The following is an 18,246-nucleotide window of genomic DNA, read 5'->3' as shown; positions in this document are numbered from 1 at the left end:
CAGAAATCTGCATAGCCCTCAACTGCTATGTACATAAGTAAATTGTCCTGATTTGGTCCCTTTAAAATGCACATCTTGCTACTCGGGTTAGTTGCATAATTTGACTACTTGACTCAAATGGCTATTTGCAAGCTGAAGTCTGAAATCTGCTCTCCAGAATGTAATCACTCAGCATAAGGGCAGAATCCAAACAGACACAAGATTTATGTCCATTCATTATTTTTTGTGTAATGCAACCCTCAGTCTGTGCAGTAAAGGGAAGCTGGGAAGCGTCACTGGGGTGGATAAAACGTCGCAACATGAAAACCTTCGCTGCAATGGCAAGACTAATGTAAGCACAAGCTGGAGTGCAAACCCCTAACTAGGGGAGCAAGCGAGCATTTTTCACTTGTTAAAGGGCCTCATCCTGCTTCCTTTGACATCAAAGGCAAAGCCTCTGCTAATTTCAAAGGGAGCAGGATTGTCCCATAATTGTTCCATCTATGTGCCCATTAAGGGATGGCAAGAGGTCATGCTCAGTAGATGACCGCACTGTATATACAAGCCAGCAATACACTCCACTCCAATCCCTTTCCCACCCCTATCACAATGGATTGATCTAGATGGGGCACTGTCAGCTCAAAGTGAGAGGCTTGGGAAATGTTAAAATGCTACATTCCTTCACGTTAGGGGACAGAAATTAGGCTCGAGTTTGGGGCCAGCAGAACTGTACATGGCACAGGACCTGAGGGGAGGTGGCTTTCCACCTTTGCAGCGCCCTGATTTTGAGACAGCTGGGGATCGTTTTGTCCCCAGGCATAAACTAGAGCAGACCAAAAGTAGGGGTTATTATTGTGACTGTTATTATCTATTTGTTATTATCTGTTATTGGAGCACTTAAAAGACAAAGCCAGTCCCTGCCTCAGAAGGCTTACCTTACAGCCTGCAGCCCATGTCCCCAGGGGCCATGCTGGCCCAGAGGGTGGAAGTGCCTGTTTTGCAGGCCTGCCCAAATATTCTAAAGCCACATTGGCAAGTGGAAACCTGTGCACCTTCCACAGTTAGGCCATTAAAATCCTTTATAGGACCTACTTAGTAGCGATCCCAATGAGCTCAGACATTGAATCCAAATATTGAACTCATTTACACACAATAATAAGACTTCTAAGAGCCATGAAACAACATAATGCTTCCCTATTGACTGGGGAGCTTCTGACCACCTATTAATGGCACATGAAAGCTCCAGAGGGCCCTGGACTCACACAGAGCTATTCTATTCTATTCTTTTCTATTCTATTCTATGCTATGCAGGGTCTTACTGTAGTATGTACAGCATTAAGCAATGTTACTAACATCTCCCACATATTTTTTCTCAACCTCTCTTCAGGGAGAGAAGTGTGTACAGTGGAGAGTTTTCGTTTGGAATTTATTGACTTACTATATGTTTTATGTTAGAGAAGTCAAGGTCAAAGAAACTGGCCTGGCACTTGGAGCAGAAGATGGTGAGGTTTGGGATGGCCCTCAGTCCCTGAGGGGAGTTAATTCCACAGACTTCGGCCGGCTGATGAGAATGCTCTGTCTCCTGCACAGACGAGTTGAAACTAGGTGTAGGGAGTGCCATTGTGCCAGAGAAGCAACCACAGTCTTCATCCCAGAGCTGTCGGCAAACTTTTAGGTACCCTGAACCCAGTCCACTGAGCCACGTTAAGAGCCTGATCTAATCTCCTTTACAGTCAATGGAAAGACTCCCATTAGGCAGTGGAATTGTGGATAAGAGTGAGGAGACCTAGTTCTCATCCCAGCTCTGCTACCGCTATCTAATCTCTCTTTACCTCTCACCTTTTATCTACCTTGTCTAATTAGATAGTAAGCTCTGGCGGGAGGGGCTGTCTCTCACTATGGATTTGTACAGCACCTAGTACATTGGGGCCTGGATCGCAGCTGTAGCCTCTAAATTCCAATGTAATACAAATAATAGATAATAATTACATTGGTGGGCTTTGCCTTGTTTCTGCAGGATCTGAGCAACCTCCCAGGCCATACGCCACTAGGAGGCTGCGTGGTGGAGAGGTCAGCTACAGCTGGGGCTAATGTACAGAACATGGCTTTCTGGGAGAACCCCAAGAGCTGGGCTGGGGGTGGGAAGGGTGGCTCTAAGAGCAAATTTAACATACACTCGCAGAAAAAAATAAAATCTGTAGCTGCTTCTCACACCCACTCCCCAAAACAGAGCTCCCAACACCCGCCCTGCTCACAAACACCAGCCCTTGTCAATCCCCTTTCTCCCCCAAACCCAGATAAACTTCACAGTGCTGCTGAGGGTCAACAGATGTGGGATACTGCAGCTCAATGTACAGAGTAAATTCCAAAGGTGAGGGCTCCTCCTGGGGAACACCCTGCTGGGAGCTCCCGCAGTTAACTTGTGTCTGATCCGGCTTGCCCACCTCCATTAGCGTATCAGTGGCAGTAATGCTCATGGAGAGAGGCAGGCTCTCAAGCAGGAAAGTCCCAAGCTGTTTAGTGCTTGATAGCTCAAACGTAACCCGTAAAGCTGCTCCCAGAGAGACCCAGAGTCAGTCACGCACGTCCTAGAGTACTGCTGTCAGGAGCTCACAGCGATTTGGAGCAGAGTAGCTATAGTCCAGCAGGCCAAGCCCAAGAGTTGGGTGCACCAGAGGCACAACACACCAGCCAGCCACAGATCACAAGAAAGCCTGCTTAGTGGAGCAGATGGGGCACTGACTCTACAACGGTATGCAGAGAGGAGGGGTGAGAAGAGGAAAAGGATTGTAGAGCCAGGTTTCAGAGTAACAGCCGTGTTAGTCTGTATTTGCAAAAAGAAAAGGAGTACTTGTGGCACCTTAGAGACTAACCAATTTATCTGAGCATAAGCTTTCGTGAGCTACAGCCCACTTCATCGGATGCATACTGTGGAAAGTACAGAAGACATTTTTATACACACAAACCATGAAAAAATGGATGGTTATCACTACAAAAGGTTTTCTCTCCCCCCACCCCACTCTCCTGCTGGTAATAGCTTATGTAAAGTGATCATTCTCCTTACAATGTGTATGATAATCAAGGTGGGCCATTTCCAGCACAAATCCAGGTTTTCTCCCCTCCCCCCAACACCCCCCCTCCTCCAAAAAACACTCTCCTGTTGGTAATAGCTTATCTAAAGTGATCACTCTCCTTACAATGTGTATGATAATCAAGGTGGGCCATTTCCAGCACAAATCCAGGTTCCCCCCCCCCCCCCAACACACACAAAAACCCACTCCACAAACCCACTGTCCTGTTGGTAATAGCTTATCTAAAGTGATGACTCTCCTTACAATGTGTATGATAATCAAGGTGGGCCATTTCCAGCACAAATCCAGGGTTTAACAAGAACGTCTGGGGGAGGAAAAAACAAGGGGAAATAGGTTACCTTGCATAATGACTTAGCCACGCCCAGTCTCTATTCAAGCGGAAGTTAATTGTATCCAATTTGCAAATGAATTCCAATTCAGCAGTCTCTCGCTGGAGTCTGGATTTTAAGTTTTTCTGTTGTAATATCGCAACTTTCATGTCTGTAATGGCGTGACCAGAGAGATTGAAGTGTTCTCTGACTGGTTTATGAATGTTATAATTCTTGACGTCTGATTTGTGTCCATTTATTCTTTTACGTAGAGACTGTCCAGTTTGACCAATGTACATGGCAGAGGGGCATTGCTGGCACATGATGGCATATATCACATTGGTAGATGTGCAGGTGAACGAGCCTCTGATAGCGTGGCTGATGTTATTAGGCCCTGTGATGGTGTCCCGTGAATAGATATGTGGGCACAGTTGGCAACGGGCTTTGTTGCAAGGATAGGTTCCTGGGTTAGTGGTTCTGTTGTGTGGTGTGTGGTTGCTGGTGAGTATTCGCTTCAGGTTGGGGGGCTGTCTGTAGGCAAGGACTGGCCTGTCTCCCAAGATTTGTGAGAGTGTTGGGTCATCCTTCAGGATAGGTTGTAGATCCTTGATAATGCGTTGGAGGGGTTTTAGTTGGGGGCTGAAGATTGTAGAGCCCTGACTGATCCCACCTCCCCTGCTGTCGGTGGGCTGGGAATCAGCAGAGGTAGGGAAGCTGCACATCAGGAGATCAGGCTGATAGTGGAGAAGGATGGATAGGGTGCCCAGAGGAGCTCTTTGCATAGTGGTGGGCCAGCAGCAAGAAGCGGCTAGTCTCATAGGTAGGAGAGCACAGTATGCTGGTACACGGCAGGACTCACCAGGAAAGGGCTAGAAAGGTGAGCGGGGCGGAGGACATAGATACACCTACCTGCCCATGTCTCACATTCCCATCCTATTTCGTTTCTGGTTTTGTGTTGCCTGTCTTTTTTATTTCCTTTTCCATTCAGTGCCATATATATACAGATGGAGCATCAACATCTGAGTCTGTACAGCCTTACAATGGGGCTGCAAGGTGATGCCACAGATACCCAGGGACCAAAGGGGCAGGATAAAAAGACCCAGAGCTGCTCCCTTGACAACTTAGCTGAGGCCCTTTTCCTGCTTGAAACAAAATCTTAAGAACACTGAATTAGGGAAAGCACAAAAATGCCTCTGAAGCCAAAAGGTATAAGTGCTGCTTCCCTGAGGAGCTGCGGGGCAAGGAGAGGAGGAAATGGGCACTTTGAAGTAGACCCTAAAGCTAGAGTCACTCAGTTTCACTGGAATGCATTTAAACTTTGTGTGCTGGGTGCCTTGGCCTCTGGAAACGAGATGATGATCAGCATGGTTTTGAGGCCTTGCTCATGGGGTTGGTGACTAAGAGGCCTGGGTTCTAGTCCTGCCTCTGCCACTGACGTGCTGTGTCACCTTAGACAAGTCGCTTCAGGCCTTTGCTTCCCTTCCTGCCCTTTGCCTGTCTTTCAGAGGGTGAACTCTTTCAGGCCAGGCACGGTCTCTCACCCCGCGTACACACAGCATCTAGCACAAGGGGGCTTCAGTCTTGGTTGGGGCCTCTAGAGATAATTATTAATAATTAATCCCCGGGAAGGCGGAGGAGAGGCTTAATTAGCTGTTTGGACAGCACCATCATCTATCTTCCCTCCTCTCCTCTCCTTCCCACTCTTTCCCTTCACTCCTCCCGGCTCCTACCCTTTTCCTTTCCCGCTCCATCCCCTTTCCTCTGTCCCCCGGCTCCCGTCCCTTTCCTCCTCGCCCCTTATTTCTCCTCCTCCTCCCCCCGCCCTGCCCCCTCTCGCCGCATCCGGCTCCCCGGCGGGGGGCGGGGCCGAGCTGCCGGACCCCGCCCCCCGGGCAGTGACTGCGCCTCGGCCCGGGCTGCCTCCTCCTCCTCCTCCTCCCTCCCTCCGCCGCTGCCGGCGGCCGCTCGCTCGCTCGCCCTGCCCGCGCCGCTGCCCGAGCGCCATGGCGGACCAGCCCGCAGAGCCGGCCCCGGCGCCCGCCGCCCCGGCCGGCGGCTCGCAGCGCCTGCTCTTCTCTCACGACCTGGTGTCGGGCCGCTACCGGGGCTCGGTGCGCTTCGGCCTGGTGCGCCTCATCCACGGCGAGGACTCCGACTCGGAGGAGGACGAGGGCGGCCGCGGCGCCGGGGCCGGCAGCTCGGGGGGCTCGGAGTGCGGGGGCCCCGGGGCTGGCGGGGCCGAGGAGAGCCGGGCCAGCCCCCTGCGTCGCGGCTACGTGCGGGTCCAGTGGTACCCGGAGGGCATCAAGCAGCACGTCAAGGAGACCAAGGTGAGCGGCTCCCCTGCGTGGGCGAGGGGCTGCCGCGCCCCCCCCCCCCGGGCTGCCCCCCCCCCCCCCGCGTGGAAACGGTGCAGCCCGGGGCCTGGCCCGGCAGGCTGCACCCCGCGCGTGGGAGCGCTGCCACCCTGCCCGCCGCGGCCCGCTCGGGGATCCCCGCTTCCCGGACCTCTGCGCCGGCTTCCCGGGGCTGTCGGTGGCAGGAGGGAGATTTCCTCGCCACCATCATCGGCCCTACCCTGGGCGGCTCCGTGGAGCTCCTCGGTCATGTGCGCCCCCCGGCCCCACAGGCGTCCGCTCATGCAGGGGCGCTGGAACAGTGTGTACGGTCGGGGTTACCATTGAACCAAATGGTAACCCCCCTGTAGGTGATGGAAACCACTTCAAGCCAGCAGGTGCGGCAGCACCCCTAGTTCCAGCTCCTGTGCGCTCGTGGCATTTGCCAATACAGTCTTTGCATAGCATACTCTGCACAGGGACACCAGTGGTAACAACAAAGGGATTGTGACTTCCTAGGGGCAGGGGCCTTATACACCAATTGTCACGCTCGCCTGTGGGGTTATGCAGATGGTAAGATACCAAGGGCACAGCTGTCTCTTAATGGGAAAACGTATCCTGCAATTATTCCTAATATCAAGAGGCACTTTGGGATGGGATTGTTATTATTCCTTATTACTGTAATCTGTTCTCTCCTGTTGAAAGTTTCATTGGCCTCTTACGTATGCTAATTTTGTTGGGGTTGAAATATATTTCCCGTCTTTCAGGAGGCTTTAAAGGTAGTAATTAAATCTCCTTGCCTCTCTAACCTGGAGAGGATACGGCTCTTACCTGCATAGAGGAGATCAAAATATAGCTTACTCATTTGGATTTTGGTTTAATTTTAAAATAATCCTAAAAAGTCCAGAAAACTGGTAAAGGCCATTGTCTGTGAAGGTGAATTAAACAGTGCCCTGTAATAGATTCTGTGTTCTTTGGGGAGAAGTGGGTGCACTAGGTATTTTTTTAAAAACCTCAACATAGGGGAGTTAACTGCTAAGTACAATAGCTTTGGACAGTGAAAGATTTCAATGTGACATAGTGGTGTACAGACATGAAGTGAATTAATAGATTTGCACTTTTTTTTCTGATTTCAGAGTAACAGCCGTGTTAGTCTGTATTCGCAAAAAAAAACCGAGTACTTGGGGCACCTTAGAGACTAACCAATTTATTTGAGCATGCTCAAATAAATTGGTTAGTCTCTAAGGTGTCCCAAGTACTCGTTTTCTTTTTTTTCTGAATGATTATTCCTATCAGTCATGCACATGTTAATTTGTGACCTTGCATTATAGTTCAAAGGCTGCAAGGTGCGAGTGTTTGAGGTCTGGTTTAGAGTACTCCCACTTCCCAAAGTTAGTCTACTGCTGGGTTTTACGCACAGTGACTGATAATACATAGGAGACAAAAGAGAGAGAGGGCACTCTAACATAATACAAAGGGGCCTGGGATGAATGGGTGTCTCACAGAACAGAAGGCCTGTGTGAAACAGAAAGAGGCTGTGTGCTATTTTATGGTGGTAAGTGAAGATATGAGTCTCTTAGCACAATCTTTTACCCGCCTCCTCAAAAGTCATGCAACAGAAGTCTGTTGAAGAAAGCAATGCATTTGTAATTCAGTAGATATCACAACACTAATAAGTAGAACCAAATGTAGATTGTATTGTCACTAGGCATGTTGAATCTTGTTTAAAATATATGAAAAATGAATAAGATATATTCACAATATCTCTTTTTAAAAAAAAATCCAAAACCCTCATTTTGGATTTGTGGTCCTTAAGTGATGATGATTGCTTTTCAAATAAAATCTTCAGCCAAAATTTTTAAATTTGGTTCCTAAAGTTAACCTTTCAAATTCATTCGGAAGCTCCTAAAGCAGGGCTCTTGGAGTGTGTAAATATGGATTTAGGAGTCTAACATTAAGCTCTCAGATTTCAACATGTTATATTTTCAACAGATTTCATATTATAGATTTCATATTATATCACATTGCAATATGGAAAACACAGAAGTCCTGAATGTAACAGAATTCAAAGGAGACCACTTAAATGAGTAGCTCCTTTCCTTTCCCTTTTATAGTCATATAACTTCAGTTAGGGTACAAGAGGCAGAAGTGCCTAAATTGTCCTATTGACTTTCCATTTGAAAATCTGCCCCAATGACACAATTGATGGGAATGTCAAGTACAAGATGGACTGAAATTTAATTTTAGTTAAAAACAGTATCTTACAAAAACCTGAGGCCAGTAGAAGTATAGCCATGAAATAAGTTTTTTTTTTTTTTTGCTAAAACAGTTTTTTAAATAATCTTCCCAGTATTTCTTCTGACTTAACCATTGCACTGTTAATAGGTGAGAACCGAAATGTTAAACTGACACATCAACTCTTTTTCGTTGTCTAAGATAAGAGAGATGCAAAATCTAAACGCCACATAATTGTGGCTGGGAGGAGAACATTAATTGACATTTTAATAGTTTATGGTGTTAGTAACCAACTGTAGGCAAGGGTATCTATTTTTTAATACAACTTTGAGTCTGACTCTTGCAAAGGTACCTCTAGCTGTGAGATTATAAATTTCACTTTCTTGGAAAGTATTTGACTTGATTACCTAAAGCCTGGTAAAATTAAATCATGGATTTGAGATTAAAATTCTTTTCCACTCTCCTCCCAGTTCTTTTGAAAGCCTACTTTTCTTATGAGCTTATGCTCAAATAAACTTGTTAGTCTCTAAGGTGCCACAAGTACTCATTCTTTTTACTTTTTCTTACTATTAGTCAGTTTTGCAATGGAGAGGGACTAGAGATAGTCTCAAGGCTTAGAGTCAACAGACTGGATTCTTTTTTCTAGCTCTGCCATTGACCACTTACGACCATGAACAAGTCACTTGGGGCTTGTCTACATGCAGTAGCCGTGAACACTAGGGAGGTGTTTGAAACAGCACTACATAAAAGAAAAGGAGTACTTGTGGCACCTTAGAGACTAACCAATTTATTTGAGCATAAGCTTTTGTGAGCTACAGCTCACTTCATCGGATGCAAAAGCTTATGCTCAGATAAATTGGTTAGTCTCTAAGGTGCCACAAGTACTCCTTTTCTTTTTGCGAATACAGACTAACACGGCTGCTACTCTGAAACACTACATAAAAGTGCACTAGGGAACTTTTAATGGGCAGTAGCAGGGGCCAAATGGTCGGATTAATGCACAGTGTGTTAGTATGCTTGAGAAATCATGCCCCCATAGTGCATTACCCTAGCATGTAGAAATGTTTTTGGTTTATGCCTCAGTGTCCTTATGTGGAAATGTGGACACTCCTCTACCTCACACAGGTGTTGTGAGGCTTAATTCATCGATGTGTGTAAAGCACTTTAAGATCTTTAGATAGGAGCTCTTTCAGCGTAAAATATTATTACTGGCAAGTGCACGCATTTAGCACCAAAGAGGGCTGAAATCCAGAAAAGGCTATTGTAGCAACGTATAAGGATAGCAGAAAATAAATAACCACTAACTTTTTATGCAAATGTGGAAAGTTCCAATGCTTTTCTCTAAGCTACATAACCAGGCAACCTGAATTAGAAGCCTATCCTAACTTGTCCTTCTAAAGCTACGTCATCAGATTAAAAGTAAATCTCCCTAATATGTTAGGGAATGGACAGTGATAACAAGCTAATCTTTTCCATTCTTGATCCTAGCTAGCTTTTTGGCTTTCCTGTGCTTATATTTTGTGAGAGTAAATGTTGCAGACCAATGTTAGCTTGGATTTAAATGATTGCCTGTATTAATACAAAGTTTAATAAAATTATCCTCTTACAACAGAGTGTAAATTTAGGATCTGTGGTAATGGATGAAGACCCTTTGGCCCCACCATTGGAACAAGTACATTAAGCTTGCTTATTCCATATTTAGGAATCAAAATAAGTTTATTTTCCTAAATTGGTTCCATGAATAGTATCAGTAGCAAGGTTCTTCTCTGGTGGCATAGACTCTGGCATTCACTCCAGATTTTTATATTTTACCTCTTCATGCTCCCTTCAAGCCTGCCTTCCTGTCCTCTGCACGTAATCTCAGACACTGAAACCATTTGAAAATCTTCATTGCTGAATAGCCCAAAAATCTGCTGTTTTGGGAGCGTGCATCTTATCTGTGTCCTGGCTTGTTCTTAAAATCCTAAATCTAAAATCCCTTTCTTAAAATCATGTAGCAAAACCTGAATTGCCCTCCTTGCTGATTTAAGGTACACACGTACCGTCTTCACATTGACTGGAATTCTTGCTCTGTGTATATTATATTTAATTTGCCATCCTACGGAGATGGAGCCATTGCTGACTGAATGCGTGTCTGAAAGTTGCAGCAGCCACTTTCCTAGCAAAAAGAACAGGAGTACTTGTGGCACCTTAGAGACTAACAAATTTGAGCATAAGTAATTGTAAACACTTTGAACCCAGTCTAACGTTCATTTCAAGAGTTTCTCCCCCAATTTGCATTTAGGAAAGGTAGTGAGCAAAAATGCATAAGGGTATTTAATGTTAATAGGTACTTTATGATCCATTTAAAAAATACTTTTCCCTTCTCTTATCTTTCATCCCAGAATCTCAAACTCTTTTCACCCTCTGATCTTCACAAAGCCTGGTATTCCTGTTCTCTAGGTGTGGAAAATGAGGCACAGTGGTTGAGTTCACAGGAGGTCAGATCTCCTGACTTCCAGTTCTATGCCCTAATCACTAGCCAGTGCCTACTCCATCAGTAGTAACAGAGGCACACAACTGTCTTACTGCATCTACCTTCATGCCAAGGGAGATGGGTTAGTGCTGTTCTAGATTTTTTTTTTCTCAAGTGATAAATACTATAGTGCTAGTTTGTTTTTCAACTATCCCCCTCAGCATGACATATTGGCAATGGAAAAAAAAATCCATTTCATTATTGCCTCGGAATAGCACTGGTACTGCATGTCCTTACTGTGTAGGTTGGGAGGATGCAGATCAAGTTGCTTTGGCAAAAATGTTTGGGGATCCAGGACTGGAACAGCAGGGTCAAGGCACAGTGACAGAACTGTGTTGGAAGTTTGTGTTTTGGTGCTAGTGAAGGTAACGAGTTAGTACTGCAATTTGCTCTAAGTTTTTTGTTGTTGCTGCTGTTCCATCCAGAAAGCCTAACCAGCAAGCCTCTTCAGTGTTAATTCAGTGACTGATCAGCCTTGTTAATGTCAGATAACTTGTTGTTTTCTCTAGTTACCCCTGAAGTCTCATTGCAGATCCAGCTCTGCTTCCATCCCACACAGTTCTCCTGTTCCCTCCCACTATTTATTACTATAATTGCTTGACCTCAAATGCTGAGTCATGAATATGAGGCAGGAAAACTTTTTTTTTTTTTAAGAAATGAGTCTGATTTATTTCAAAACTTCTCTTTTTGTTTGGATTCTGTCCCTTAGTTATCTGTTTTGATTTAAACTTTTAAACTACCAGGGTTCCGTATTTGCACTGTGGGGAATAAAAGTTTCCTATTTAGTGAAAGTCTATGCTGTCGCTTCTCTTTATCCCTCTTGTAGTTGATATCAAACTTATCTTTTGAGACCCAAATACATAAGAATGGCCATACAGGTTCAGACTATTAGTCTATCCATCTAGCCCAGTATCCTGTCTTCCGACAGTGGCCGGTGCCAGATGCTTCAGAGGGAGTGAACCGAACAGGGCAACTTATCAAGCGATCCATCCCTGCAGGCTGGAATCTGTGCTTCTTACTGTAAATGAGTCAGTGGTAATGGTCTGGTCCTGTGAGGTTATGGGGTGCCATCAACTCCCATTAGCTTCAGTAGGAATTAAGGCTGCAGAGTATGGAACAGCCCTTGTGGGCTCCGTCCTAAATTCTGAGTAATGTGGCTAGTTGTAGAAAATGTACTTGCCATCCATTAGCAAGGGGCAACATGATGAGAAGGTGCCCAGTGATTCTTCTAGGCTAAACGTGCAACAACCCTCTTTTCTCTCCCCCTCCTCCTTCCCCCCCAGCATTCTGTGCTTTGCAGTTTTTCCAGCATTCTGTGCTTTGCAGTTTTTCTCTCCAGTCTCATTCAGATTATGCAGTATGGGTTAGTCAGGTGTTAATCGTAGCTAGAGAGTTTATATGTGATACATAACCATGATTGATGGATGAAAAATTAAGAGCCTGCAAAACCTTCCATCTGCAAAGGCAGCCAGCATGTTTTTCTGTTTAGAAATTCATAGATGTAGAGTATTTAGCTTTTAACAGGTAAAGATGGATGGTTCTGGGTCACATAAGTATGATTTCTTGTCAAGCACCATGAATAAATGCTGATCGCTGTGCGGAATTGTAGTTTTGATGTGGTACGCAAATGTAATACCCTAAACCATTAATACTGGTTTTTATTGAGCAGGGGAAGCTGTATCTAACTCTCTCTTGCCTCTGACATTTCAGTTGGTCTCTCTGGGGATTTCGTAGGAACCACCTTACATTCACAGCAGTTAGAGAAGGCTTACTGGAATTTTTGCAGTTCTGGGAAAAATTGATTCACTTTAGTGGATAACCTGTTCCAACCCTCTGAATATCCACTGCAAAGTTATTTGCACTTGACTTGATCGTCCATTTTGCTCTGCAGGTTGAGGACTTTGATTCATATGACTCTGGTTATATAGACAAAAGGTATGTCTACACTATGGAGACTATGGCTGTATCTACGCTACAGCATAGCTATGTCCGCATAACTAGGCGGGCATAACCCCATAGTGTAGATGCAATTTCGCTGACAGAAGGGTTTTTTCTGTGGTGTACGAACATCACATCCCCAAATGAAGTTAGCTATGTCGACAGATGCCCTCTTCAATAGCTGCTGTGGTCATGGCTGTGTGGTCGGGGTGTAGTTTTTTTTGGCTGATGTAGCTATGCTGATAAAACTTTTCAGTGTAGACCAGGCCTCGGGGATCATCACAAGTATTTTATAATAAAAATGAAAGCTTGTGTAGCCTGCAATATCAAAACCACTTAAATAACAGCTAGCACTTATTTTGAGACATTAAGGATAGGAAAATAATATAGTATGAAGTGCATGGAAGTGATGGAATTATAGGCAAACCAAGAAATCCATACGTAATTATGCAAACTGAATCCATTTTTATTTTTAATATTCATAAAATCTTTCATCAGGGAAATGCATTGAAATGCAGCATCTCTTTTCTAGTGCTGATTCTGCAGCAAATCAGCTGCATTCACCATGACCTACAGTTAACTGAAAAATAACAACCATTTGTTAAGTTCCCATATCTATTAAAAATAAAAAAAAACTTAAACATTTGTTAAATGTCCAACGAGAAAAGAGAATGAAAATCCAGTCCAGCATTAAAGTACTTGCCTACGTGAGTCAGGTTGTTGCTGCAACCCTCATAAGAAATCATCCTTCATTTACATTATGCAAGTCAGAGAGCAGACAAACAGTTTAAAGCAGCTCTGAAAATTTAATTTTGTCATCTCTCCTGGAAGAATCTGCATTGAATTCAAACAGAATTTTTCTGACAGATGCTTTTGAGGACAAGATTTCACTTGTTTTCCTCCCCCTTCACCACCTTTCCATATCCCTCCCTCAGATCCCCATTCTCGTCAAAGAAAAGAGACATAATTTTAATGTTTGGTGTCTGTGTTGGCGCTAGGAGCAATGTTAATAACTGACATTTGCAAAGCTAAAAGCCTCATCCCACTTGACTGTTTAATTACTTGAGGGATTTAAAAGGCTCTGAAGGTTGATAACACCTTTCTTAAATGCTGGCTAGGAAGAACCTGCTTCATTGTTTCCACTCTGCCTGTTCCCTCCCCAGCATGTGCTTCTTTTTTCTTAAAATGGAACATCATCATCTTAGAAAACAACATTCTTCTCTGAAATCTTTGAACCTATTATTACACGACACCCTTCCAGTTTCTAGAACTGAAAGACACAAGAGTATTTTTTTCAGTTTTGCTTTGTGCATTTGACAGAATTTGAATGTATAATTCAGTTTTGCTGTTTCTCCAGTACAGTTGTTCTCCCACTTGTGGACGTCTGTCTTTAACATAGTCATAAAGCGGGAAGAAAAACACTTTTAAAAATAGTATTATGTGATTCTGAAACCACAATAATTGTTAGGAGGCTCCTTTTAAAAATAAAAAATAGAAAAATAAAGTTGACAGAGTTTAAATAGCAAATAAATGTAAATTTAAATACTGTTGTCCTTCTAAAATTCCATCTTTTTGAGATGTGTAAGGGTTTTTCTGCTCTCCTGTTGATGATGGTTATAACTAGGGCCATACCAAATTCATGATCCATTTAGGTCAATGTCACTGTTATAGGACTTTGAAATCATGAAATTTATGATTTTTAGATACTTAAATCAGCAATTTCATGGTGGTGTAACTATAGGGGTCCTGACCCAACTCTGAAGGCAGGAGCACAGAAGTAAGGGTGGCATTATATGGTATTGCCACCTTTACTTTTGCGCTGCTGCTGGCAGGGCACTGCCTCCAGAGCTGGGTGCCTGGCCAGTAGCTGCAGCTCTCCAACCACTTTGCTCTGAAGGCAGCGCAGAAGTAAGGGTGGCAATACCACGACCCTCCTACAGTAACCTTCCAACCCCTCCCCCCATGACCCTCCTTTGGGTCAGGACCCCCAGTTTGAGAAACGCTGGTCTCCCCTATGAAATCTGTATAGTATAATGTAAAAGTATAAAAAAGACCAGATTTCACGGTCCATGATACGTTTTTCACTGCCGTGAATTTGGTGGGGCCCTAGTTATAATGGTATTCTCAGAAAGAGAGAAGCTGACTATTTAGGGGATACATCGAAATTGGCTATAAAGAAAGCACTGTCAAATGCACCAAATAAACTGAAAAAATAAGGTTTGTTTCTGCTAACTTCTTTCAGCTATAGTGATCTTGGCGGTTACGGATAACTATAGTAGGTACAGGTTTCAGAGGGATAGCCATGTTTGTCTGTATCAGCAAAAAAAAACGAGGAGTCCTTGTAGCACCTTAGAGACTAACAAATTTATTTGGGCGTAAGCTTTCATGGGCTATAACCCACTTCATCAGATGCATGGAGTGAAAAATACAGTAGGCAGGCATAATTATACAGCACATGAAAAGATGGGAGTTGCCTTACCAAGTGGGGGGTCCAGTGCTAACGAGGCCAGTTCAATCATGGTGGATGTAGCCCATTCCCAACAGTTGACAAGAAGGGGTGAATATCAACAGAGGGGAAAATTACTTTTTGTAGTGACCCAGCCACTCCCAGTCTTTATTCAGGCCTAGTTTGATGGTGTCAGGTTTGGAAATTAATTCCACTTCTGCAGTTTCTTGTTGAAGTCTGTTTCTGACGTTTTTTTGTTGAAGAATGGCCACTGCTAAGTCAGTTATTGAGTGTCCAAGGAGATTGAAGTGCTCTCCTACTGGTTTTTGAATGTTACAATTCTTGATGTCTGATTTGTGTCCATTTATTCTTTTGTGTAGTGACTGTCCGGTTTGGCCAATATACATAGCAGAGGGGCATTGGTGGCACATGATGGCATATACAACATTTTCAGAAAAATGTGATTCTTCTTCCCTCCCCCCCAAGATTGGCAGGTTTCTCTTGAAAGGATTAATGCATTTAAACCCTAAGTGCTTTATAAACTTTACATGCAAGGATCACTGCAGCTACCTCTTGGGTAAAGCATGTTAGTTGTTTAACAACAATTCTCCAACAGTTCAGGGAAAGAAGTGACAAATAATACCTGATTTAACATGAAACTGTGAAGGGGGATTTCTCCTATGCTGCATGTAATTACCCTGGTCAGAAAGTAGGATACCAGTTGGAAGTTAAAAACTGAGTGAAAATTTGTTCAAGTACAGCAGTGCTGAAATTTTCACACGGTGACTCTGAAAGTCCCTATGACAGCCATGAAGCACAACCAGGATGCGACTGTGCCTCTTTAGTATTGTAGTACAGGAATCTAACGTCCTTGGTGTGTCTGTGATTACCTTCATTCCTGAATTGAATGCAGAGTCGGAACTGGTTTCTGGGTTTGCTTTCCCCCTCTTAGCTTGTCTTGGATCTTCCTTCAGAACCCAGCTGCACATTGAAACGAATAGGCCATAAAGCTATAATAATAACAAAGTTACGGTGTGTTGGCTATGTCTGTACTGCAATGAAAGCTGTACTGAGCCTTGTCTCCAGACTGCAGTTACGGGCTCATTGCTTTAAGACGTTGCTCAAGCTCCACAGAGAATCCGACAAAGTGAAACTCTCTTTGAAAGTTTAACCACTGGATGAAAATCTTCTCTATAAAAATACTGGAAGAGACACCTCTGTAACTCCTACAAATCAATTTTGGACACTGACAAACCAGTTTGTAGCGGGGAAGAATGTAGAAATTTGGCTTTTGTTATGTGCAGTTTAGCTACTCTAAAGGAGATATGCTGGGTAAGCATTGAATTCAATATTTTTTCTCCTTTCACAGATAGCCATTCTTACAAATAGGAAGGTTAAAAGCACAAGGCCAAGACAGTCAGATTTTAAAAATAATAAAAATCTGTTAAAACTACAGATTTTTTCCAAAGAAATCATCCATTTTATGTCTAATTTGTTTTCACTGTGGGCGCACATAGGTAAGTGTACGTACATACTATTAACTTTCAAAAAGAAAAAGAGTACTTGTGGCACCTTAGAGACTAACCAATTTATTTGAGCATAAGCTTTCGTGAGCTACGTAAATTGGTTGGTCTCTAAGGTGCCACAAATACTCCTTTTTGTGAATACAGAGTAACACGGCTGTTACTCTGAAACTATTAACTTTAAATACCTTAAGAGTATTCCTGTGTTCAGCATTATTGGCATCCTCTAGTGAAAGGAGTAATAACCTGTTGGAATGGGGACATTTATTGGCTAGTAAGCCACTTGAGGCAGTGAGCTCATCTCCTTCTGTGTCTTATACAAGGCCAGGCATTGGCATTTAATAACAAATGAATAATTAGAAATGAAATAAAATACTGCTTTGGCCTCTGTATACCTTTCTTTATAGGACCTGCAGACTTTTATGAGGTTTTTGCCCTTTATGTGTCTAGTTTCCAGCACTTGTGTAACCCCAGATTAATTATGTGTAGGTTTATTTGGGGACAGATAAACACAAAGCTGAAAAGCTCATTTGTCTTGTGTATTTTTCAGCATTTGGCCAAGACTTTCAAAATTGGGTGCCTAAGGTTAGGCTCCTAAACAAGTGGCCCAGTTTTTGAAGGTTGTGAGTGTCCACCCACCCTTTGGGATCACAGGGAGCTGCTGGGTGCTGAGCCCTTTTGAAAATTGTGCCATTTATTTAGGGTCTTAAATGTGGATTTAGTCCCAGTTTTAGGCCTCCAGCTCTAAAAATCATGGCCTTTGTTTTCTTTGTCACAGTTGTGGGTGCCACTGCCCAGTATGAAATGGCTGAACACAGTATAAAAGCAACCAGAGACATGAAGATCAGGAACTGTGGGAAAGCTGGGGAGGGGAAGGGAGTAAACAGTATCACACTAAACCTGTTAAGTCTGAGCTTCTCTCCTCTCCCCCCCCCCACCCCCCCCCGTAGTAAATTTTAAAGGGAAAACTCTTCAGTTTGCATTTGCAATGCTATCATTCACAGCCTCCGTTCATGTCTCTTTTCTGAGATGAACAGAAACCAAATGGCTCTGGCATTGCTCCATTAAGCAGCAGCTATTTTATAGCATAAAAATTGCACCACTTGCAGTTCCTTATTCAGCACACATCAAACACTGCTTAGGTGATAAGTTCTTATCGCTGCTTGTGATGTTGATGCTCCTTTTATGAAGGACAGGGCTCTGACTGGTAAGGAGGCTAGATAGGGAGAAGCAAAGACCAGGAGGGAAGAGGGCTAATTAATTGCCAGGTAAAAGAGAAGGCGTCAATTCTGTTCTTTAGATTGTAGCAGGGGATTTTCTACTGGCTTAGTTCATCATTTTTATTAAAAGTAACTGGGCAGGATTTCCATCGCATTCAGTGGAAGATGAAGCTTCTACTTAGAGTAAAATACATTCGTGCTAGAGGGGCTGAAATTAGTTCCAATATGACTTTTTTTTTTAACGTACTTTTCAAAAGACACTATTATAATTTTCTTGAGAATGAAAGAGGATTGTATGTACGAATCACTTTTGTTTTAAGAAATAGGGTTCTGTTTCTCTGCTGATAATGATAACTTAACACTTACATTGCACTTCAAAGCATTTTCCAAACATTAATATCGCAGGACCTCTGTGGCCATTTCTCCATTTGGGAAACATGGCAAAAATTTCCCAGCATTGCTCATTACTTCTGTCAGGTGGTATTAGCGATATTGGGAGCCCTAATGAAGTTGGGCTGCTGTTGTGTTAAGTACTCTGTTCATTAGACCTGCTCTAAGCAGGTTAAACAGCATGTGAATAAAAACACCTGCAAAGCTGCACCTGAGCGTATTCATTTTAGGAAACTTTTTGAAAATCTTCAGTGCAGACACAGC

The 18,246-nt window shown here is 43.6% G+C and overlaps 1 protein-coding gene across 1 annotated transcript in view; it reads left to right on the top strand.

The window, feature by feature from the left end:
• Positions 1-5,382: 5,382 nt before the first annotated feature.
• Positions 5,383-18,246, top strand: part of UBE2O (ubiquitin conjugating enzyme E2 O) — a 92,147-nt gene continuing 79,283 nt past the window's right edge. Inside the window, exon 1 of the mRNA XM_074971878.1 lies at positions 5,383-5,709. Coding sequence (XP_074827979.1) covers positions 5,383-5,709 — 327 coding nt within the window. The remainder of the gene's footprint in view (positions 5,710-18,246) is intronic.

The sequence above is a fragment of the Natator depressus genome, chromosome 14 (assembly GCF_965152275.1).
Source record: "Natator depressus isolate rNatDep1 chromosome 14, rNatDep2.hap1, whole genome shotgun sequence".
Classification (NCBI taxonomy): Eukaryota; Metazoa; Chordata; order Testudines; family Cheloniidae; genus Natator; species Natator depressus.
Note: the sequence above shows the minus strand (reverse complement) of the source record. Positions and strands in the feature narration are given on the sequence as shown.